General features: G+C 47.4%; 1 protein-coding gene and 1 long non-coding RNA gene across 2 annotated transcripts in view; one reads left to right on the top strand and one right to left on the bottom strand.

Annotated features, from left to right (window-relative positions):
- Window positions 1–18,636, bottom strand: part of LOC141112828 (uncharacterized) — a 25,953-nt gene extending 7,317 nt beyond the window's left edge. Inside the window, exons 1-2 of the long non-coding RNA XR_012236651.1 lie at window positions 18,393–18,636; window positions 6,991–7,067 (exon numbers count right to left, since the gene is read on the bottom strand). This is a non-coding gene — a long non-coding RNA (uncharacterized lncRNA). The remainder of the gene's footprint in view (window positions 1–6,990; window positions 7,068–18,392) is intronic.
- On the top strand, window positions 18,607–26,911 carry SDR42E1 (short chain dehydrogenase/reductase family 42E, member 1). Its single transcript, XM_073605905.1, has 3 exons — window positions 18,607–18,788; window positions 21,997–22,087; window positions 24,675–26,911. Exons 2-3 carry the CDS (start codon window positions 22,026–22,028, stop codon window positions 25,771–25,773), a joined length of 1,161 nt encoding a protein of 386 aa, XP_073462006.1. The 5' UTR covers window positions 18,607–18,788; window positions 21,997–22,025; the 3' UTR covers window positions 25,774–26,911.

Below are 26,911 nucleotides of genomic sequence, written 5' to 3'. Positions count from 1 at the left end.
GGGCGCGATGGTCAGGTGTCCCACAAGGTCCCCCAAGCGTGATGGTCAGGGGTCCCACAAGCTCCCCCGGAGTGAAGGTCAGGGGTCCCGCAAGCTCCCCCGGGAGTGAAGGTCAGGTATCTCGCAAGCTCCTCCGGGTGCGATGGTCAGGGGTCCAAAAAGCTCATATGGGTGAGATGGTCAGGGGTCCCACAAGCTCCTCCTCCTTTTGCAATAAAGTACTGCCTGTTCACAATTGTTTATGATTCAACTGTAGTTCCACCTTAACACCCTACACCAACTTTACCACCAAAATATAATAAAATATATGAAGCCTAGAATGTAAAAAATAAATAAAAATAGACAGCTATTGCTGCAATACTCTCCTTATCTTCAGGTGTTGTCCTAAAAGCAAGAGAGTCCTGACCACCGCTGGATGCCTGCAGTCTTCCATGTTGAAGAACACCCAGCTGGTTTGTGCTGGAGACCACACTGGACTGACTGTATCAGTGACTGGTCCTGGGTGGGTGACTGTGTGGGCAAAGGGGAAGCAATCCTTTCCAGTAGGTCATGCCCACTGATGGATGGATGGTGGTGGACCCTCTTAGGGACTTGAGCTGCTTCCTTTCTAATATGGCCTCGTGGTCGTTTCAGCGAGAATCATACTTGGAGTCATTCATCCATTTTCTGTGAGCCCAAGGCATCAAGGACACGCCCCCTGGAGTTGCATTTGCAAGCAGCTTGGGCTCACACCTCATTACATAAATGCCATTGCCCCTGAAGACGTCTTTTGATGACAAACCGACTTGGGTGGAGCCTCTTGCTGACGTCATCACGTTCCAGGAAATGGAGATTACATGCCGGCTGAGTGATTTTTTTTTTTTTTGTGAGTGTACTCTCTCATTAAATGTTTTAAAAACTTTTTTACACTATGGAGAGGCTTTTGTCTGTTCACCTTATATGAGCAATTTGGTTCAATATCTCGCTGTATTTGCTGGATTGTTGGGGTCCCCGATGAATTAAGGAGCATCCCCACAGTGGAGATTTGGGGTCCATAATTAATGCCCAAAAAAAGCGCTTTATGACCACCATAAATAGGGGGGGGTCATGGTAATTCGACAAGCGAGCATTCCATCTATCACTCCGGGTGCTGGTGCCATCACAAAGTTTAAGGGTCCTAGAAGAGACTTTACACTTGTTTATTCTGCACTGTGGATTGAACTTTCCGTGGACTTTTTTTCCTATTTATATTTGAACCCATAATTGTTTTTATATACGTTTATATTCATATTTGTTCATCCATTTTTGCTTATTCCAGATAAGGCCCTATGCACAGTCCCTGTACTTTATATGCTTATTTTAAAGACAAGGTCCTATGCACAGTCACTTTATATTTTATTTATCATTTGTGATTTGTGGTTATTGGTTGAGCGCCACACAGTATTTATTATAAATGCCATGCTGCCTGGGAGTACCGACCAACCATGACCACTGCCAAAGGAAGAAGGGTCTGTGACATCCCCAAACCAACCAGAAGACTGCAAGATAAGGCAAATATAAATGGGGGGGGGATGTGGAACAGCCAATCAAAGGTCCTCGCTGTGTCCCGGTCCGTCATGTCCTTGTGAATTTTAAATCAAGTCCCTATTTTCCTCCATCATGACAGATTGGTCTGTATTTCTGCACAGATTAATATTTGCAAACCCTCTGTTCAGAGTAACCCGGGCCCATATGTTTTACAGAAAACGCACAGCAAACACTCTATATTTCTCCATTTAATAATGTGTGGCAGTAAAGGACGGCATGTTGTGTTCTAAGTTGGATAAAATAAATGGAGATTTAATTGTGTGTGATTGCTTTGGACACATTGAACATTCTGCTGTAAAACAGCCATTTTCCTCGGTTCCCATGACAAGGGTGTCCAAATGTGACCATCTGGCTGCAAACTCACCGGGAGCCGCGGAACGCGAATGTCATTCCGCAAAATGTTACTGTTTACCTAAAAGAAACCTGTATTTAGAGCAATCTACTGGCTGATTATATTATATATATACACACACACATACAGTAGGTGACCGCGATATTGTGTCAATCTCGCCGCACTTCTCGGCGAGATTTGACACCTACGAGCCCCGTCGCAGGGGCCAGCGCCGAGATGGCTCACTCATCGCGAAAGGAAAACTTTGTTTTCCTTCCGCGATGAGTGACAGGCAGTGCTGACAGCTGTCTGGTATGAATCCTGAGGCGGGAACACCGCGCCAAATTTTAAATGAAAAAGCCGGCGTGGGTTCCCCCCTCGGAGGCATACCAGGCCCTTAGATCTGGCATGGATTGTAAGGGGAACCCCCTATGCCGAAAAATCGGCGTGGGGGTCCCCCCCAAATCCATACCAGACCCTTATCCGAGCATGCAGCCCGGCCGGCCAGGAAAGGGGGTGGGGACGAGCGAGCGCCCCCCCCCCCCTCCTGAGCCGTACCAGGCCGCATGCCCTCAACATGGGGGGGTGGGTGCCTTGGGGGAGGGGGGCGCCCTGCGGCCCCCCCACCCCAAAGCACCTTGTCCCCATGTTGATGAGGACAAGGGCCTCTTCCCGACAACCCTGGCCGTTGGTTGTCGGGGTCTGCGGGCGGGGGGCTTATCGGAATCCGGGAGCCCCCCTTAATAAGGGGGCCCCCAGATCCCAGCCCCCCACCCTGTGTGAATGAGTTTGGGGTACATGGTACCCCTACCCATTCACCTAGGGAAAAGTGTCAATGTAAAAAAAAACACACTACACAGGTTTTAAGAATAATTTATTAGTCAGCTCCGGGGGTCTTCTTCCGACTTCGGGGGGTCCCCTTCCGACTTCTCCCGGTGTTCGGCCTCTTCTCCCGGTGTTCGGCCTCTTCTCCCGGGCCCCACCGCTATCTTCTTCCAGCTCTATTGCCAGCGAGGGGCCCAGTCTGCTGCCGCTGTCTTGTCGCCGCTGTCTTGTCGCCGCTGTCTCGCCGCCGCTGTCTTGCCGCCGCTGTCTTGCCGCTTCTTCTCTTCTTTTCTTCTTCCCCGATGTTGACACGACGCTCTCTCCGACTCGAATGCTGTGTGCGAGCTGCGGAGCCATTTATATAGGCGGTAACCCCGCCCCCTTACGACGTCATGGTCCCAGCATGCGCAGGGACTCTGGGGTCACGCCCCCTTATGACGCCAGAGTCCCTGCGCATGCTGGGACCATGACGTCGTAAGGGGGCGGGGTTACCGCCTATATAAATGGCTCCGCAGCTCGCACACAGCATTCGAGTCGGAGAGAGCGTCGTGTCAACATCGGGGAAGAAGAAAAGAAGAGGCAAGACAGCGGCGGCGAGACAGCGGCGACAAGACAGCGGCGACAAGACAGCGGCGACAAGACAGCGGCGACAAGACAGCGGCGACAAGACAGCGGCGACAAGACAGCGGCGACAAGACAGCGGCGACAAGACAGCGGCAGCAGACCGGGCCCCTCGCTGGCAATAGAGCTGGAAGAAGATAGCGGTGGGGCCCGGGAGAAGAGGCCGAACACCGGGAGAAGAGGCCGAACACCGGGAGAAGTCGGAAGGGGACCCCCCGAAGTCGGAAGAAGACCCCCGGAGCTGACTAATAAATTATTCTTAAAACCTGTGTAGTGTGTTTTTTTTTACATTGACACTTTTCCCTAGGTGAATGGGTAGGGGTACCATGTACCCCAAACTCATTCACACAGGGTGGGGGGCCGGGATCTGGGGGCCCCCTTATTAAGGGGGGCTCCCGGATTCCGATAAGCCCCCCGCCCGCAGACCCCGACAACCAACGGCCAGGGTTGTCGGGAAGAGGCCCTTGTCCTCATCAACATGGGGACAAGGTGCTTTGGGGTGGGGGGGCCGCAGGGCGCCCCCCTCCCCCAAGGCACTCACCCCCCCATGTTGAGGGCATGCGGCCTGGTACGGCTCAGGAGGGGGGGGGCGCTCGCTCGTCCCCACCCCCTTTCCTGGCCGGCCGGGCTGCATGCTCGGATAAGGGTCTGGTATGGATTTGGGGGGGACCCCCACGCCGATTTTTCGGCATAGGGGGTTCCCCTTACAATCCATGCCAGACCTAAGGGCCTGGTATGCCTCCGAGGGGGGAACCCACGCCGGTTTTTCCATTGAAAATTTGGCGCGGTGTTCCCGCCTCAGGATTCATACCAGACAGCTGTCAGCACTGCCTGTCACTCATCGCGGAAGGAAAACAAAGTTTTCCTTTCCCGATGAGCGAGCCAGCGCGACATTCACAGTACCCTGTCGCCGAGAACCAGCGCGATGGTATCGCGCTGGAAACACAATCTCGCGGTCAGGTACTGTACACACACAAAGTATCTCAAAAAGTAAGTACACCCCTCAGTCACATTTGTGTAAATCTTTTCTTCCATCTTTTCATGTGACAACACTGAAGAAATGACACTTGTCTACAATGTAAAGTAGTGAGTGTACAGCTTGTATAACAGTGTAAATTTGCTGTCCCCTCAAAATAACTCAACACACAGCCATTAATGTCTAAACCACCGGCAACAAAAGTCAGTACACCCCTAAGTGAAAATGTCCAAATTGGGCCCAATTAGCCATTTTCCCTCCCCCCGGTGTCATGTGACTCGTTAGTGTTAGAAGGTCTCAGGTGTGAATGGGGAGCAGGTGTGTTAAATTTGGTGTTATCGCTCTCACTCTCTCATACTGGTCACTGGAAGTTGAACATGGCACCTCATGGCAAAGAACTCTGAGGATCTGAAGAAAAGAATTGTTGCTCTACATAAAGATGGCCTAGGCTATAAGAAGATTGTCAAGACCCTGAAACTGAGCTGCAGCACGGTGGCCAAGACCATACAGCGGTATAACAGGACAGGTTCCACTCAGAACAGGCCTCGCCATGGTCCACCAAAGCAGTTGAGGTCACGTGCTCAGCGTCATATCCAGAGGTTGTCTTTGGGAAATAGACGTATGAGTGCTGCCAGCATTGCTGCAGAGGTTGTAGGGGTGGGGGGTCAGCCTGTCAGTGCTCAGACCATACGCCGCACACTGCATCAAATTGGTCTGCATGGCTGTCATCCCAGAAGGAAGCCTCTTCTAAAGATGATGCACAAGAAAGCCCGCAAACAGTTTGCTGAAGACAAGCAGACTAAGGACATGGATTACTGGAACCATGTCCTGTGGTCTGATGAGACCAAGATAAACTTATTTGGTTCAGATGGTGACAAGCGTGTGTGGGGGCAACCAGGTGAGGAGGACAAAGACAAGTGTGTCTTGTCTACAGTCAAGCATGATGGTGGGAGTGTCATGGTCTGGGGCTGCATGAGAGCTGCCGGCACTGGGGGGCTACAGATCATTGAGGGGACCATGAATGCCAACATGTACTGTGACCTACTGAAGCAGAGCATGATCCCCTCCCTTCAGAGACTGGACCGCAGGGCAGTATTCCAACATGATAACCACCCCAAACACACCTCCAAGACCACCACTGCCTTGCTAAAGAAGCTGAGGGTAAAGGTGATGGACTGGCCAAGCATGTCTCCAGACCTAAACCCTATTGATCATCTGTGGGACATCCTCAAACGGAAGGTGGAGGAGCACAAGGTCTCTAACACCCACCAGCTCTGTGATGTCATCATGGAGGAGTGGAAGAGGACTCCAGTGACAACCTGTGAAGCTCTGGTGACCTCCATGTCCAAGAGGGTTAAGGCAGAGCTGGAAAATAATGGTGGCCACACAAAATATTGACACTTTGGGCACAATTTGGACATATACAAGATATAAAGATATTGGAAGCTCTAATAAGAGGGGCCCTCTGATTCCTCCTGTATTGTAAGTGTACTGTCTGCCCTCATGTTGTAAAGCACTGCACAAAATGTTGGTACGATATAAATCCCGTATAATAAAAATAATGAGATATACATCCTCTGTATATCTATATATTACACACATCTATATCTATATATTACACACACGCGGTGTATCATCTGCCTTCATTACAGGGAAATGATTGATTTTCTGGCCTTTTTCGTGGTCGGTGGCGCTCAGTCCGGCGCTCGTGTACTCCGGCCCGTCTTCTATCGGTCATCAATCTCTGTGCCGGGCTCCCGCAGCGCTCATCAATCTCTTTCAAAGCTTAACACGAATTAGGGAAGCCGGACGACTGCTGGGATTGGTGCTGCCGAGATTTATACCGGCTGCCGTCCCTTCGGGGGACCGCCCTTTTTTATGCCTTCATTAAATCCAAGATATTACACTGCAATGTGATTTGGTCGTAAAATTTGGATTGCGGGGCGTGTTACCGACGTCTAATAGTCCTGATTGTGTGACCGAGCGGAGGGATGAATGACGGGTCACCCGAGGAGAAGGGGGGGGGGGGTGAAGCGGACGCACACAGGATCCGGCGGTTCCCGGAAATCAGAGGGCGGAAGGGCAGATTACCATTGGACGGTCCCACTCTCCGCCCCTCTGGTCTCTCTCGGTTACCATCGACCTCCTCAACTGACAGCCAATCACAAAGCAGTACAGATGGGAAATGTGGCAGCCGCATCACACAAAGCTTTCTACAGGACGGTAGAAGTCCCACTTAGCCGAAGCAAAAGCCAGATTAACCACTTCAGCGCCGGAAGATTTTACCCCCCACTTTATGACCAGGCCATTTTTTTTGGCCATTTAGCACTGCTACATGTCTGAGTGCTCATCAGTGCCCGTTTGCATAACTCCTCCCAACAGCCAGCCCACGGCTTGCATCAGGACTAGGAGCTGTTGAGTATTGAGTCAGGGTGCTGCGATGTATCCAGAAAGACATGTACAGCCCCTCCCACCAGCCATGATCTGCCTGCAGTGCATAGAGAAGAACGGAGACCCAGTTACTGTTTCTAAAATAAGGCGTCTAATGAAAATGGAAAAAGGTTTTATCCCCAATGATGAGGGGAATCTGGGAAGACACAATACAAGCAGATTACACCTCAGATTTACCCCCCAAAAATAAATAATAAATCTCACATCAGGGAGGACTCACATGGTTCAGATACGTCTGACACTTCACCGATTTCTCCAACATCTTCTGACTTTCCTCCAGAGACTCCAAACACGACCCTACAATACAGGAAAATACCGTCCATCACCACCGGGGACAGCATCAATGTACAATACAGGAAAATACCGTCCATCACCACCGGGGACACCATCAATGTACAATCCCCTCCATCACCACCGGGGACACCATCAATGTACAATACAGGAAAATACCGTCCATCACCACCGGGGACACCATCAATGTACAATACAGGAAAATACCGTCCATCACCACCGGGGACACCATCAATGTACAATACAGGAAAATACCGTCCATCACCACCGGGGACACCATCAATGTACAATACAGGAAAATACCATCCATCACCACCGGGGACACCATCAATGTACAATACAGTAAAATACCGTCCATCACCACCGGGGACACCATCAATGTACAATACAGGAAAATACCGTCCATCACCACCGGGGACACCATCAATGTACAATACTGTCCATCACCACCGGGGACACCATCAATGTACAATACTGTCCATCACCACCGGGGACACCATCAATGTACAATACTGGAAAATCCCGTCCATCACCACCGGGGACACATCAATGTACAACACAGGAAAATACCATCTATCACCACCGGGGACACCATCAATGTACAATACAGGAAAATCCCGTCCATCACCACCGGGGACACCATCAATGTACAATACAGGAAAATACCGTCCATCATCACCGGGGACACCATCAATGTACAATACACTCCATCACCACCGGGGACACCATCAATGTACAATAACGTCCATCACCACCGGGGACACCATCAATGTACAATACAGGAAAATACCGTCCATCACCACCGGGGACACCATCAATGTACAATACAGGAAAATACCGTCCATCACCACCGGGGACACCATCAATGTACAATACAGGAAAATACCGTCCATCACCACCGGGGACACCATCAACGTACAATACAGGAAAATACCGTCCATCACCACCGGGGACACCATCAATGTACAATCCCATCCATCACCACCGGGGACACCATCAATGTACAATACAGGAAAATACCGTCCATCACCACCGGGGACACCATCAATGTACAATAACGTCCATCACCACCGGGGACACCATCAATGTACAATCCCATCCATCACCACCGGGGACACCATCAATGTACAATACAGGAAAATCCCGTCCATCACCACCAGGGACACCATCAATGTACAATACAGGAAAATACCGTCCATCACCACCGGGGACACCATCAATGTACAATACACTCCATCACCACCGGGGACACCATCAATGTACAATACAGGAAAATACCATCCATCACCACCGGGGACACCATCAATGTACAATACAGGAAAATACCATCCATCACCACCGGGGACACCATCAATGTACAATACAGGAAAATACCATCCATCACCACCGGGGACACCATCAATGTACAATCCCATCCATCACCACCAGGGACACCATCAACGTACAATACAGGAAAATACCGTCCATCACCACCGGGGACACCATCAATGTACAATCCCCTCCATCACCACCGGGGACACCATCAATGTACAATACAGGAAAATACCGTCCATCACCACCGGGGACACCATCAATGTACAATACAGGAAAATACCGTCCATCACCACCGGGGACACCATCAATGTACAATACAGGAAAATACCGTCCATCACCACCGGGGACACCATCAATGTACAATACAGGAAAATACCGTCCATCACCACCGGGGACACCATCAATGTACAATACTGTCCATCACCACCGGGGACACCATCAATGTACAATACAGGAAAATACCGTCCATCACCACCGGGGACACCATCAATGTACAATACAGGAAAATACCGTCCATCACCACCGGGGACACCATCAATGTACAATACTGTCCATCACCACCGGGGACACCATCAATGTACAATACTGTCCATCACCACCGGGGACACCATCAATGTACAATACTGGAAAATCCCGTCCATCACCACCGGGGACACCATCAATGTACAACACAGGAAAATACCATCTATCACCACCGGGGACACCATCAATGTACAATACAGGAAAATACCGTCCATCATTACCGGGGACACCATCAATGTACAATACACTCCATCACCACCGGGGACACCATCAATGTACAATAACGTCCATCACCACCGGGGACACCATCAATGTACAATACAGGAAAATACCGTCCATCACCACCGGGGACACCATCAATGTACAATACAGGAAAATACCGTCCATCACCACCGGGGACATCATCAATGTACAATACAGGAAAATACCGTCCATCACCACCGGGGACACCATCAATGTACAATACAGGAAAATACCGTCCATCACCACCGGGGACACCATCAACGTACAATACAGGAAAATACCGTCCATCATCACCGGGGACACCATCAATGTACAATCCCATCCATCACCACCGGGGACACCATCAATGTACAATACAGGAAAATACCGTCCATCACCACCGGGGACACCATCAATGTACAATACAGGAAAATACCGTCCATCATCACCGGGGACATCATCAATGTACAATACACTCCATCACCACCGGGGACACCATCAATGTACAATAACGTCCATCACCACCGGGGACACCATCAATGTACGATACAGGAAAATACCGTCCATCACCACCGGGGACACCATCAATGTACAATACAGGAAAATACCGTCCATCACCACCGGGGACACCATCAATGTACAATACAGGAAAATACCGTCCATCACCACCGGGGACACCATCAATGTACAATACAGGAAAATACCGTCCATCACCACCGGGGACACCATCAACGTACAATACAGGAAAATACCGTCCATCACCACCGGGGACACCATCAATGTACAATCCCATCCATCACCACCGGGGACACCATCAATGTACAATACAGGAAAATACCGTCCATCACCACCGGGGACACCATCAATGTACAATAACGTCCATCACCACCGGGGACACCATCAATGTACAATCCCATCCATCACCACCGGGGACACCATCAATGTACAATACAGGAAAATCCCGTCCATCACCACCAGGGACACCATCAATGTACAATACAGGAAAATACCGTCCATAACCACCGGGGACACCATCAATGTACAATACCGTCCATCACCACCGGGGACACCATCAATGTACAATACAAGAAAAAAACATCCATCACCACCGGGGACACCATCAATGTACAATACAGGAAAATACCATCCATCACCACCGGGGACACCATCAATGTATAATACAGGAAAATACCGTCCATCATCACCGGGGACACCATCAATGTACAATACACTCCATCACCACCGGGGACACCATCAATGTACAATACAGGGAAATACCGTCCATCACCACCGGGGACACCATCAATGTACAATACAGGAAAATACCGTTCACCACCACCGGGGACACCATCAATGTACAATACAGGAAAATACCGTCCATCACCACCGGGGACACCATCAATGTACAATACAGGAAAATACCGTCCATCACCACCGGGGACACCATCAATGTACAATACCGTCCATCACCACCGGGGACACCATCAATGTACAATACAGGAAAATACCATCCATCACCACCGGGGACACCATCAATGTACAATACAGGAAAATCCCGTCCATCCCCACCGGGGACACCATCAATGTACAATACAGGAAAATACCGTCCATCACCACCGGGGACACCATCAATGTACAATACAGGAAAATACCGTCCATCACCACCGGGGACACCATCAATGTACAATACAGGAAAATACCATCCATCACCACCGGGGACACCATCAATGTACAATACAGGAAAATACCGTCCATAACCACCGGGGACACCATCAATGTACAATACAGGAAAATACCGTCCATAACCACCGGGGACACCATCAATGTACAATACCGTCCATCACCACCGGGGACACCATCAATGTACAATACAGGAAAATCCCGTCCATCACCACCGGGGACACCATCAATGTACAATACAAGAAAAAAACGTCCATCACCAACGGGGACACCATCAATGTACAATACAGGAAAATACCATCCATCACCACCGGGGACACCATCAATGTACAATACACTCCATCACCACCGGGGACACCATCAATGTACAATACACTCCATCACCACCGGGGACACCATCAATGTACAATACAGGAAAATACCGTCCATCACCACCGGGGACACCATCATCACCACCGGGGACACCATCAATGTACAATCCCATCCATCACCACCAGGGACACCATCAACGTACAATACCATCCATCACCACCAGGGACACCATCAATGTACAATACAGGAAAATACCGTCCATCACCACCAGGGACACCATCAATGTACAATACAGGAAAATACCATCCATCACCACCGGGGACACCATCAATGTACAATACAGGAAAATACCGTCCATCATCACCGGGGACACCATCAATGTACAATACACTCCATCACCAACGGGGACACCATCAATGTACAATACAGGAAAATACCGTCCATCACCCCTGGGGACACCATCAATGTACAATACAGGAAAATGTGTAGTCTAAAGAAATAGGGGATTGGCGCTGTTCACTGATAGAGAATGATAATGAATAAATCAATAAACTATACAAACTGCTAACAAAAGGAAAACATAACCCCTCAATGTTGGGTGGATAAAACGTGTAACACAATGTAAATAATTGTTAAAAAATGGATATATGTGCTAAGAATGGTCAAAGGATGTGCAGAATACCTAAGTTGCAAAAGTTGTTATCACAAAATAAAATTGGTAAATAAAACACCAAGCATTAACAAAGGTGAATGATCAATCAGGTGTATATAAAAAAAAAAAAAAAAAAAAAATGTATGTGTGCAATGAAAGATATGAGTGGATATACCTAAAAAAGAGGGCAAAACACCGTGTTGCCCACTGGAAATAAATATTTGTACTGGTAAAGCTGAATCGTGTTGGAAAATTTATATGTGAAAAAATGTAAGAATATATATAAAAAAGCACGGAAACCACCTGAATGCCCTACGTGATCGTGGTGGAGAGCTGACCGTGATCGAGATACCCTATGCTGTTTTGCCCCTCTTGGGGTCGTTGGATTCGGAACCACCATGGGATTTACTCTGAACACATTGTGACATTAGGTGTGGCATGGGTGTATGAAGATCCCTATTCCCCATTCCATAAGGAAGAGAAAGATTGAAGCTTACCAGCACACAGATGGATGCCTTTTGAAAGTGATCGGGTGACACAGGTGGAAATTAGGTGGTGAAGGGGACACCAACCGCTTGGATCATCGGATCATCTACATGCTCATTACCCCTGCAGGGGTTGGGCACTCTGGTGAGTGGGGGCACTAGAGGGGACTCCACACGGGACAACATATACTCATTGGGACAGACCTATCCGCAACCTTTGAAGATATATCAGCTGGCTGCATAAGAACTGTTTTTTATTCACGGATATAATAACTTTTTATATATTTTTTAATAATTGATCTGGTTGCTTGGACTCTCATTTTCTTTTTGGTTTTTTCACCTTTTTGTTTTTTTGTGCACTTAGATTGTCTGCACATCACATGCCGATTATTATACATATTTCCACATTTTTTATATATATTCTTACATTTTTTCACATATAAATTTTCCAACACGATTCAGCTTTACCAGTACACATATTTATTTCCAGTGGGCAACACGGTGTTTTGCCCTCTTTTTTAGGTATATCCACTCATATCTTTCATTGCACACATACATTTTTTTTTTTTTTTTTATATACACCTGATTGATCATTCACCTTTGTTAATGCTTGGTGTTTTATTTACCAATTTTATTTTGTGATAACAACTTTTGCAACTTAGGTATTCTGCACATCCTTTGACCATTCTTAGCACATATATCCATTTTTTAACAATTATTTACATTGTGTTACACGTTTAATCCACCCAACATTGAGGGGTTATGTTTTCCTTTTGTTAGCAGTTTGTATAGTTTATTGATTTATTCATTATCATTCTCTATCAGTGAACAGCGCCAATCCCCTATTTCTTTAGACTACACTATTATTGGATTGCACCATTGGTGCTTTCTCTTTTAGGGGGGCTGCAGTTCGGTTATAAGCCCGTCCTAAGCGCGGAACACCATTATATACAATACAGGAAAATACCGTCCATAACCACCGGGGACACCATCAATGTACAATACCGTCCATCACCACCGGGGACACCATCAATGTACAATACAAGAAAAAAACGTCCATCACCACCGGGGACACCATCAATGTACAATACAGGAAAATACCGTCCATCACCACCGGGGACACCATCAATGTACAATACAGGAAAATACCATCCATCACCACCGGGGACACCATCAATGTACAATCCCATCCATCACCACCAGGGACACCATCAACGTACAATACAGGAAAATACCGTCCATCACCACCGGGGACACCATCAATGTACAATACAGGAAAATACCATCCATCACCACCGGGGACACCATCAATGTACAATCCCATCCATCACCACCAGGGACACCATCAATGTACAATACCATCCATCACCACCAGGGACACCATCAATGTACAATACAGGAAAATACCGTCCATCACCACCGGGGACACCATCAATGTACAATACAGGAAAATACCGTCCACCACCACCGGGGACACCATCAATGTACAATACAGGAAAATACCATCCATCAGCACCAGGGACACCATCAATGTACAATAAAGGAAAATACCATCCATCACCACCGGGGACACCATCAATGTACAATACAGGAAAATCCCGTCCATCACCACCGGGGACACCATCAATGTACAATACCGTCCATCACCACCGGGGACACCATCAATGTACAATACAGGAAAATACCGTCCATCACCACCGGGGACACCATCAATGTACAATACCGTCCATCACCACCGGGGACACCATCAATGTACAATACGAGAAAAAAACGTCCATCACCACCGGGGACACCATCAATGCACAATACAGGAAAATACCGTCCATCACCACCGGGGACACCATCAATGTACAATACAGGAAAATACCATCCATCACCACCGGGGACACCATCAATGTACAATACACTCCATCACCACCGGGGACACCATCAATGTACAATACAGGAAAATACCGTCCATTACCACCGGGGACACCATCAATGTACAATACACTCCATCACCACCGGGGACACCATCAATGTACAATACAGGAAAATACCGTCCATCACCACCAGGGACACCATCAATGTACAATACACTCCATCACCACCGGGGACACCATCAATGTACAATACAGGAAAATACCGTCCATCACCACCGGGGACACCATCAATGTACAATACAGGAAAATACCATCCATCACCACCGGGGACACCATCAATGTACAATCCCATCCATCACCACCAGGGACACCATCAACGTACAATACCATCCATCACCACCAGGGACACCATCAATGTACAATACAGGAAAATACCGTCCATCACCACCAGGGACACCATCAATGTACAATACAGGAAAATACCATCCATCACCACCGGGGACACCATCAATGTACAATACAGGAAAATACCGTCCATCATCACCGGGGACACCATCAATGTACAATACACTCCATCACCACCGGGGACACCATCAATGTACAATACAGGAAAATACCGTCCATCACCACCGGGGACACCATCAATGTACAATACAGGAAAATACCATCCATCACCACCGGGGACACCATCAATGTACAATCCCATCCATCACCACCAGGGACACCATCAATGTACAATACAGGAAAATACCGTCCATCACCACCAGGGACACCATCAATGTACAATACAGGAAAATACCATCCATCACCACCGGGGACACCATCAATGTACAATACAGGAAAATACCGTCCATCATCACCGGGGACACCATCAATGTACAATACAGGAAAATACCGTCCATCACCACCGGGGACACCATCAATGTACAATACAGGAAAATACCATCCATCACCACCGTGGACACCATCAATGTACAATCCCATCCATCACCACCAGGGACACCATCAACGTACAATACAGGAAAATACCGTCCATCACCACCGGGGACACCATCAATGTACAATACAGGAAAATACCATCCATCACCACCGGGGACACCATCAATGTACAATCCCATCCATCACCACCAGGGACACCATCAATGTACAATACCATCCATCACCACCAGGGACACCATCAATGTACAATACAGGAAAATACCGTCCATCACCACCGGGGACACCATCAATGTACAATACAGGAAAATACCGTCCACCACCACTGGGGACACCATCAATGTACAATACAGGAAAATCCCGTCCATCACCACCGGGGACACCATCAATGTACAATACCGTCCATCACCACCGGGGACACCATCAATGTACAATACAGGAAAATACCGTCCATCACCACCGGGGACACCATCAATGTACAATACCGTCCATCACCACCGGGGACACCATCAATGTACAATACGAGAAAAAAACGTCCATCACCACCGGGGACACCATCAATGTACAATACAGGAAAATACCGTCCATCACCACCGGGGACACCATCAATGCACAATACAGGAAAATACCGTCCATCACCACCGGGGACACCATCAATGTACAATACAGGAAAATACCATCCATCACCACCGGGGACACCATCAATGTACAATACACTCCATCACCACCGGGGACACCATCAATGTACAATACAGGAAAATACCGTCCATTACCACCGGGGACACCATCAATGTACAATACAGGAAAATACCATCCATCACCACCGGGGACACCATCAATGTACAATACAGGAAAATACCGTCCATCACCACCGGGGACACCATCAATGCACAATACAGGAAAATACCGTCCATCACCACCGGGGACACCATCAATGTACAATACAGGAAAATACCATCCATCACCACCGGGGACACCATCAATGTACAATCCCATCCATCACCACCAGGGACACCATCAATGTACAATACAGGAAAATACCGTCCATCACCACCAGGGACACCATCAATGTACAATACAGGAAAATACCATCCATCACCACCGGGGACACCATCAATGTACAATACAGGAAAATACCGTCCATCATCACCGGGGACACCATCAATGTACAATACAGGAAAATACCGTCCATCACCACCGGGGACACCATCAATGTACAATACAGGAAAATACCATCCATCACCACCGTGGACACCATCAATGTACAATCCCATCCATCACCACCAGGGACACCATCAACGTACAATACAGGAAAATACCGTCCATCACCACCGGGGACACCATCAATGTACAATACAGGAAAATACCATCCATCACCACCGGGGACACCATCAATGTACAATCCCATCCATCACCACCAGGGACACCATCAATGTACAATACAGGAAAATACCGTCCATCACCACCGGGGACACCATCAATGTACAATACAGGAAAATACCGTCCACCACCACTGGGGACACCATCAATGTACAATACAGGAAAATCCCGTCCATCACCACCGGGGACACCATCAATGTACAATACCGTCCATCACCACCGGGGACACCATCAATGTACAATACAGGAAAATACCGTCCATCACCACCGGGGACACCATCAATGTACAATACCGTCCATCACCACCGGGGACACCATCAATGTACAATACGAGAAAAAAACGTCCATCACCACCGGGGACACCATCAATGTACAATACAGGAAAATACCGTCCATCACCACCGGGGACACCATCAATGCACAATACAGGAAAATACCGTCCATCACCACCGGGGACACCATCAATGTACAATACAGGAAAATACCATCCATCACCACCGGGGACACCATCAATGTACAATACACTCCATCACCACCGGGGACACCATCAATGTACAATACAGGAAAATACCGTCCATTACCACCGGGGACACCATCAATGTACAATACAGGAAAATACCATCCATCACCACCGGGGACACCATCAATGTACAATACAGGAAAATACCGTCCATCACCACCGGGGACACCATCAATGCACAATACAGGAAAATACCATCCATCACCACCGGGGACACCCAAAGACAATGTACTCCTCTCCATACACTGCACATTATATACTACTCTCTGTACATTATATACTCCTCTCTATACACTGCACTGTACATTATATACTCCTCTCCGTACATTATATACTCCTCTCTATACACTGCACTGTACATTATATACTCCTCTACGTACATTATATTCTCCTCTCTATACACTGCACATTATATACTCCTCTATATACACTGCACTGTACATTATATACTCCTCTATATACACTACACTGCACATTATATACTACTCTCTGTACATTATATACTCCTCTCTATACACTGCACTGTACATTATATACTACTCTCTGTACATTATATACTCCTCTATATACACTGCACTGTACATTATATACTCCTCTCCGTACATTATATACTCCTCTATATACATTATATACTCCTCTATATACATTATATACTCCTCTCCGTACATTATATACTCCTCTCCGTACATTATATACTCCTCTATATACACTACACTGTACATTATATACTCCTCTATATACATTATATACTCCTCTATATACATTATATACTCCTCTATATACATTATATACTCCTCTATATACACTACACTGTACATTATATACTCCTCTATATACACTGCACTGTACATTATATACTACTCTCTGTACATTATATACTCCTCTCCGTACATTATATACTCCTCTATATACATTATATACTCCTCTCCGTACATTATATACTCCTCTCCGTACATTATATACTCCTCTATATACACTACACTGTACATTATATACTCCTCTATATACATTATATACTCCTCTCCGTACATTATATACTTCTCTATATACACTGCACTGTACATTATATACTCCTCTCCGTACATTATATACTCCTCTCTATACACTGCACTGTACATTATATACTCCTCTCCGTACATTATATACTCCTCTATATACACTGCACTGTACATTATATACTCCTCTCCGTACATTATATACTCCTCTATATACACTGCACTGTACATTATATACTCCTCTCCGTACATTATATACTCCTCTCTATACACTGCACTGTACATTATATACTCCTCTATATACACTGCACTGTACATTATATACTCCTCTATATACACTGCACTGTACATTATATACTACTCTCTGTACATTATATACTCCTCTCTATACACTGCGCTGTACATTATATTACAATAAAGTTGGGTGAAGGGTGAGGCCCCGCCCCCGTACCGAGTCTCCCGGTGACGGTACTCAGCCCCTCCAGCACTCTCCTCGCCTCCTCCACCTTCAGTTTCCCCCGCCATCCTTCTTCTTCTCGGGTCACGTGCTTTGCGTCAAAAACCACGCAGCGTCCTCGACTCCCCTGGCAACGCCGTACTTCCGTCTCCGTACAGAACGCCCTCACGTTTCCGTACGGAACTCCGTTTGCCGATGTCAGCCAATCAGCGCGAGGCCGGAAGGATCAGAAAGGTGAGGGAGTCGCACAACCTCTGACCGATGGGCGGGGCGGAACCTGGCGAACCAATAACAAGTTTCCTTGGGGTGAAATGTCAGCTGACGTCACGGTGACGTAGAAGTGGCACCATCTGTGAAGTGGAGAGCAGCGGGGAGCAGAGCCTGGCACCGGTATATATAATGTATATAGAGACCAACACAATACATTCCTATAGGACGAAATCAGTTCATTTATAGGGAAATCATTTCATTTTTGTATTAATTTTTATATATATGGCAGATATTAATACATTTATATACAGGGATCAGTTGGGGATATCCAGGAGTTCCCCTCCCCCTACAGGTGTGATCCCCTCCCCCCTAAAGGTGTGATCCCCTCCCCCCTAAAGGTGTGATCCCCTCCCCCCTACAGGTGTGATCCCCTCCCCCATCTAGTGTACGCCTCCTACAGGTGTGATCCCCTCCCCCCTACAGGTGTGATCCCCTCCCCCATCTAGTGTACGCCTCCTACAGGTGTGATCCCCTCCCCCCTACAGGTGTGATCCCCTCCCCCCTACAGGTGTGTTCCCCTCCCCCATCTAGTGTACGCCTCCTACAGGTGTGTTCCCCTCCCCCCTACAGGTGTGATCCCCTCCCCCATCTAGTGTACGCCTCCTACAGGTGTGTTCCCCTCCCCCCTACAGGTGTGATCCCCTCCCCCATCTAGTGTACGCCTCCTACAGGTGTGTTCCCCTCCCCCCTACAGGTGTGTTCCCCTCCCCCATCTAGTGTACGCCTCCTACAGGTGTGTTCCCCTCCCCCCTACAGGTGTGATCCCCTCCCCCATCTAGTGTACGCCTCCTACAGGTGTGTTCCCCTCCCCCCTACAGGTGTGATCCCCTCCCCCATCTAGTGTACGCCTCCTACAGGTGTGATCCCCTCCCCCCTACAGGTGTGATCCCCTCCCCCCTACAGGTGTGATCCCCTCCCCCATCTAGTGTACGCCTCCTACAGGTGTGTTCCCCTCCCCCCTACAGGTGTGTTCCCCTCCCCCATCTAGTGTACGCCTCCTACAGGTGTGTTCCCCTCCCCCCTACAGGTGTGATCCCCTCCCCCCTACAGGTGTGTTCCCCTCCCCCCTACAGGTGTGTTCCCCTCCCCCCTACAGGTGTGATCCCCTCCCCCATCTAGTGTACGCCTCCTACAGGTGTGTTCCCCTCCCCCCTACAGGTGTGTTCCCCTCCCCCCTACAGGTGTGTTCCCCTCCCCCCTACAGGTGTGTTCCCCTCCCCCCTACAGGTGTGATCCCCTCCCCCATCTAGTGTACGCCTCCTACAGGTGTGTTCCCCTCCCCCCTACAGGTGTGTTCCCCTCCCCCATCTAGTGTACGCCTCCTACAGGTGTGTTCCCCTCCCCCCTACAGGTGTGATCCCCTCCCCCCTACAGGTGTGTTCCCCTCCCCCCTACAGGTGTGTTCCCCTCCCCCCTACAGGTGTGATCCCCTCCCCCATCTAGTGTACGCCTCCTACAGGTGTGTTCCCCTCCCCCCTACAGGTGTGTTCCCCTCCCCCCTACAGGTGTGATCCCCTCCCCCCTACAGGTGTGTTCCCCTCCCCCCTACAGGTGTGTTCCCCTCCCCCCTACAGGTGTGATCTCCTCCCCCATCTGGTGTAGGCCCCCTACAGGTGTGATCCCCTCCCCCTACAGGTGTGATCCCCTCCCCCATCAGGTGTGATCCCCTCCCCCATCAGGTGCACGCCCCTACAGGTGTGATCCCCTCCCCCTACAGGTGTGATCCCCTCCCCCATCAGGTGTGATCCCCTCCCCCATCAGGTGCACGCCCCTACAGGTGTGATCCCCTCCCCCTACAGGTGTGATCCCCTCCCCCATCAGGTGTGATCCCCTCCCCCATCAGGTGCACGCCCCTACAGGTGTGTTCCCCTCCCCCCTACAGGTGTGTTCCCCTCCCCCCTACAGGTGTGATCCCCTCCCCCCTACAGGTGTGTTCCCCTCCCCCCTACAGGTGTGATCCCCTCCCCCCTACAGGTGTGATCCCCTCCCCCATCAGGTGTGATCCCCTCCCCCATTTAGTGTACGCCTCCTACAGGTGTGATCCCCTCCCCCATCCGGTGTACGCCCCCCTACAGGTGTGATCCCTCCCCCATCCGGTGTACGCCCCCCTACAGGTGTGATCCCTCCCCCATCTTGTGTACGCCCCCCTACAGGTGTGATCCCCTCCCCCATCCGGTGTACGCCCCCTACAGGTGTGATCCCCTCCTCCATCTGGTGTGATCCCCTCCCCCATCTGGTGTAGGCCACCTACAGGTGTGATCCCCTCCCCCATCTGGTGTGATCCCCTCCCCCATCTGGTGTAGGCCACCTACAGGTGTGATCCCCTCCCCCATCTGGTGTAGGCCCCCTACAGGTGTGACTCCCTCCCCCGTCTGGTGTAGGCCACCTACAGGTGTGATCCCCTCCCCCAGTCTGGTGTAGGCCCCCTACAGGTGTGATCCCCTCCCCCATCTGGTGTAGGCCCCCTACAGGTGTGACCCCCTCCCCCATCTGGTGTAGGCCCCCTACAGGTGTGACTCCCTCCCCCGTCTGGTGTACGCCCCCTACAGGTGTGATCCCCTCCCCCTACAGGTGTGATCACCTTCCCCTCCCCTATCTGGCGCGACACACTGCAGGTTCCCCCATGGCTGCCATTTTGGAAAAGGTTCAAGAACTTTTTCCCTGCATCTTCTGTAGGTGGCCCTGAGCCAGGCGTGATTTTCTGTGTGACGGTCGTGGCAAAATCGCACTGCTTGTGGAAAGACATTAGGGGCCCCTTTCACACGTGTCCGACCTGGGACTGCAACAATATATGTTAATATTGACACATAGATTGCAATTCTACGATCATATTTACCACTATGTGTCAATATTAACATACATTGTTGTTTAAATGTATGTATTTTTACAATATATTTCTTTGTAGAGTTCTTGTACTCCTTTCACCCTGAAGAAGACCTCTACTGCTAATGGTCGAAACGCGTCTTAGTTTCTCAGTGTGACTATATATACCTATATCATGCTATGTCTTTTATGTATACGTACGGCTGTATCATCATGATGGCCTCACCTACAAAGCTCATGTTTTAACATCATTTACGCAATTGTATGTTAATAAATTTTTCAATAAAAATATATTTTTTTTTCTATTCAATTTTGAATTTTTTTGGCTGCAACACAAAATCAATCAGTTTTTTTTTTTTTTTTTAATTTTATTTTTTGTATTTTGTTTAGGCCATTTTCTTCGCACGCGGTTGGCTGGGAGGGGGGTGGGGGGAATGAATTCTTGGTTCCAATTTCATAGATTTGGTGGATCTCCCATCTTCTTCTTTTTTTTTTTTTTTCCAAGGTCTGCGCATCTTGGTGCCGTAAGAAGCCATGTCGGCGTCTCCCCGAGAAACCGTTGTCATTACCGGAGGCGGCGGATACTTTGGGCACAGGTTAGTTCAGCGCTACAATTAATAATGTTTCATAATTATGGAAAGTCTATTAATATTCTATTTAATTATTCAATTCCGTTGGGATCCTTTTGACTAATGAACGCTAATTGCATCGTCCGTTGGAGCCAAATTCCATTATTAATTAGATTACGTTAATGGGTTTTGCTCCGCTGGAGAAGGTCTCCGCAAAAAAAAAAAAATTAAAAAACAATTCTCGCCACTCACTTCTGTCAAGATGTGTTGCTTTCCTCTGCCGTCCGTGTGACATGGCGGCCGCGTGGAAGGTACTCTTCATTCCCAACTGGAAATCCCAAAATCGAATTCCAAATTTAAGGAAATAAAATTATCACTCAGTGCAGTTTAGATATAAAAAAAGTAGATTTTGCTGCTGTACTCACCTTCAATCTTCAACCACTTGATGGCCACCCAACGTACATGTCCTGGGATGATGCCTGCAGCTGCATCATTTGTTTTTTTTTGTTTTATTTTTTTTTTTCCAGAGGTAATCGGCTTTTTTTTTTTTTTTTTTTTTTTTTTTGTGATGCCTGCAGCTGCATCATTGATTTTTTTTTTTTTTTTTTCAGAAGGTGATTGGCTTTTTTTTTTTTTTTTTTTTTGATGCGTGCAGCTGCATCATTGGGTTTTTTTTTTCAGGAGGTGATCGGCTTTTTTTTTTTTTTTTGATGCCTGCAGCTGCATCATTGTGTTTTTTTTTCTTATATGTTTTTTTTTTTTTCAGGAGGTGAGTGGCTTTTTTTTTTTTTTTTTTTTTTTTTTTTCTATGCCTGCAGCTGCATCATTGTATTTTTTTGTTTTTTTTTCAGGAGGTGATCGTTTTTTTTTTTTTTTTTTGATGCCTGCAGCTGCATCATTGGTTTTTTTTATGTTTTTTTTAAATGGTTTTTTTTTTTTTTTTCGGGAGGCGATCGGCTTTTTTCCTTTTTTTTTTTTTTTTTTGCTGCCTGCAGCTGCATCATTGTTTTTTTTTTTTTTTTTTTTGTTTGTTTTTTTTTTTTTTTCAGGAGGTGATCCGATTTTTTTTTTTTTTATGCCTGCAGCTGCATCATTGTGTTTTTTTTTTTTTTTTTTTAGGAGGTGATCAGATTTTTTTTTTTTTTTTTTTTATGCCTGCAGCTGCATCATTGTGTTTTTTTTTTTTTTTTTTCAGGAGGTGATCAGATTTTTTTTGATGCCTGCAGCTGCATCATTGTTTATTTTTTTTTTTTTTCAGGTGATCGGCTTTTTTTTTTTTGTAAAAGCCATCCTAGTGGCCAATTAGCCACTGGCTTGCTTTTACAGCTTCTCCAGGCTCTACCGTCCTGTTGGAGAGCCTGGAACGAAGCCGGCGGTTCCATTAAGGTAGGTTCCCCCCCCACATCATCTCTATGGTATAGGAAACCAGAGTCAACGAATAATTTGGCCACTTCCAGTTTCCCGGAGGTACACCACGCCATTTTTAAATTGGGGAAAGCATCTGAACACACCGGTCTTCATGTGGTCAGATGCTTTTAAGGGCAGAGGAGACACCTGGAGTCTAATAGACCCCCGATCCTTCCATAAAGAGTACCTGTCGCTGCCTATTCTGTCACAAGAGATTTTTACATTCTTTGTGAGGGCAATAAAAATGATAAAAAAATAAAAAATAAATACAAATTTTTAGACAAAATAAATAAATAAATAAAAATTTTTAGACAAAAAAAAATAAAAAATTTTAGACAAAAAAATAAATAAATAAAAACTTTTAGACAAAAAAAAATAAATAAAAATTTTTAGACATAAAAATAAAAATTTTAAGCGCTCCGTCCCTCCGAGCTCCAACGCAGAAGCGACCGCATACGTAAGTCACGCCCACATATGTAAACGGTGTTCAAACCACACATGTGAGGTATCGCCGCGATCGTGAGAGCGATAAATCTAGCACTAGACCTCCTCTGTAACTCTAAACAGACAACCTATAAAAAAAAAAATCTAAAGCGTCACCTATGAAGATTTTTCAAGTACCGTAAACTGTAAACATCCCTTGTGACAGCAGTAGGCAGGGACCGGTACTCTTTATGGAGAGATCCTGTGTCTATAAGACCCCAGATGTCTCCTCTCCCCATAAAGCATTCGATCACGCCAAGATCGGTGTGTTCAGATGCTTTCATATTTTTAAAATGGCGCTGTTTACATCCAGGGAAACCGGAAGTGACGAAAATGTTCGTTTCCTATTCCATAGAGCTCATTGGGGACCTTCTTGGTCTTCGAAAAGCTCTATGGTGAGCCAGCAGAAGTGCCAGGTTCTCTGGTGGGATGGAGAACCCAGAGAGGCACCAGCGGGCAGGGGAAGGGAGGGTGAAACCTTCCGCCGCCTGTAATAGCCATCCAGCTGTTAATTAGCTGCTAGGATGGCTTCTACAAAAAAGCCGGCCACCCGCAGAAATAAAAAAAAAACCCATACTGGGATGATGATTGTAGCTGCAGGCATCACTCCGGTATACCACTTGAAAGCTGCAATGTATATTACGTTACGTCTAGTATGTTAGGTGGTCTTTATCACTATTTTTATCAGTGTTTTTCATTTTCTTATTTTCTTCCTTGTCTTTAGATTGGGTTGCCGTTTGTCTGAAGATGGAATCAATGTGGTTCTGTTCGACATAAGAAAACCGGCCCAGAATCTCCCGGACGAAATCCGGTTCATACAAGGGGACATTCGCTCCCTCTCTGCGGTAGAAGATGCCCTCACCAACGCCAGTTGTGTAATCCACACGGCCTCCTACGGGATGTCGGGCCGGGAACAACTGCAAACGCGGCTCATCGAAGAGGTCAACGTGAAGGGTACGGAGAATGTGATCCAAGCTTGTGTGAGTAAAGGGGTCCCGAGGCTGGTGTACACCAGCACATTCAACGTGGTGTTTGGAGGGCAGACGATTCGGAACGGAGATGAGTCTATGGAATACCTACCTCTGCACCGCCATGCCGATAACTACTCCCGCACCAAAGCCATTGCCGAGAAGAAGGTCCTCAAAGCCAACGGGCTTGAGCTGGCTAATAAAAGCGGGTTCTTAAGGACTTGCGCTCTTAGATCAGCTGGAATCTACGGGCCGGGGGAGCAAAGACATCTCCCGAGGATCATTAAGACCGTTGACCAAGGTTTGTTCATGTTCTTGTACGGCGATCACAATAACCGGGTGCAGTTTGTACACGTGGACAATCTAGTTTCTGCCCACATTTTGGCAGCTGAAGCCCTTGCCGAACAGAAAAATTACATTGCGGCTGGGAAGCCATACTTCATTGCCGATTGCCACCCGGTTGACAACTTTGAATTCTTACAGCCTTTCATCGAAGGCCTCGGATATGAATACCCAACCTTTCGTCTCCCCCTCTTCTTCGTCTACCTTATGGCCTACCTCACAGAATGGCTACATTATCTTATTAGACCTCTTTACAATTTCCAGCCGTTGCTAACCCGCGCCGAAGTGTACAAAACGGGCGTCACTCACTACTTTAACCTGGATAAAGCCAAGAGGGAGCTTGGATATGAACCCAAGCCTTTTAAAATGTCCAAAGTCACCGAATGGTACAAAGCTCAGGGGTACGGAAAACGGGTAACAAAGGGCAAAAGCTATAACTTCCTTTTGGACCTGGCTTTATGTCTTCTGTTTATTGTGGTGCTGCTTGCTTGGTTTCCTAAATTGGTGGGGTGAAGGTCTCAATTTCCAGAAGTCCAAGGTAAAGTTCTTTTACCAACCACCTAAAATGGCAGTCACCGATTTTCAATCAGAGGCTATTGTGTCTTGAGAATACCCCAGGTCCAGTAGAGATTTATTGATCTCTTAAAAGTGTCTCAGTGATTGTACTGTCACATATACAGTCTCCAAGCCAAAAGCCACATGAATATGTGATGACATCACAATGTATAGCTCTTCCCAACACGTTTCGTCGTAGGTGAAAAACAAGTGAATCCTAATCCCATGCGCCCTGGAAGATGTCATGTATGACAAAACGTGTTGGGTGGAGCTATACAATCATATAATCAATGTGCTGCTCTACTGTGAATTTTATCGATCAAAAATTGTTCATACTCCAATGAATAAATATACATTCAGTGAAATAAAGTCCATGCAGATAACAGAAGATAAGTGAATCCAATCCCACCCCCCTCCCCCTCCCCGGAAGACGTCATCTATGAGGAAACATGTTGGGAAGGGCTATACGTCCTGACGTCATCAGGTACCCAGAAGTGTCCCGGAATCCAAATCCCACGCCAAAGATGTCTCCACCATCAGATACGTACACCAAGGGGCTTACTGAAGTCATATATTGCATTATATGGCTATATCGGCTGTTACACAAGATCTCCCCCTCCCTCTTTGCTGTCAGCATCCGAAAACCCCAAAGGGACTTCACAAATGCCCACCAGTCCTTGCTCAATGTATGCAGATATATCGGCAAAAAAATAAAGGAGACCAAGTGCTCCAAAAGTGTAAAATCCCAACAAAATATTCTAAGAAGTAATTGCACTTACAAATAGTTAAAAATGAACAGCACTGCCACATATACAATCTCAAAACCAAAAGCCACACTTCTATGTACGTGATGACGTTGCGCCATATAGCCCCACCCAACGTGTTTCGTCATAGATGACATCTTCCGGGGTGCATGGAATTTGGATTCACTTCTCTTCGGTTATTTGCATGGGCTTTATTGCAGCCAAACCATTTTATTTAGTTTAGCAAAGAGTAGGAAAGGGTGAAAACACCTGTCAGTGTTTTTTTTTTTTTTTTTTGTCACCTGTGTGTCTCTATTGGGAAGACAGGAAGTGATGATAAATCTCCTCGGGGG

Source organism: Aquarana catesbeiana, linkage group LG11 (genome assembly GCF_042186555.1).
Source record: "Aquarana catesbeiana isolate 2022-GZ linkage group LG11, ASM4218655v1, whole genome shotgun sequence".
NCBI classification, from domain to species: Eukaryota; Metazoa; Chordata; class Amphibia; order Anura; family Ranidae; genus Aquarana; species Aquarana catesbeiana.
The sequence above is the reverse complement of the archived record's forward strand: the minus strand, read 5'-3'. Positions and strand labels throughout refer to the sequence as shown.

Coding starts and splice junctions, on each gene's coding strand:
- SDR42E1 (XM_073605905.1), top strand. CDS start 22,026: ATGTCGGCGTCTCCCCGAGAAACCGTTGTCATTACCGGAGGCGGCGGA. Junction 22,088..24,674: donor GGCGGATACTTTGGGCACAG/GTTAGTTCAGCG, acceptor CCTTGTCTTTAG/ATTGGGTTGCCGTTTGTCTG.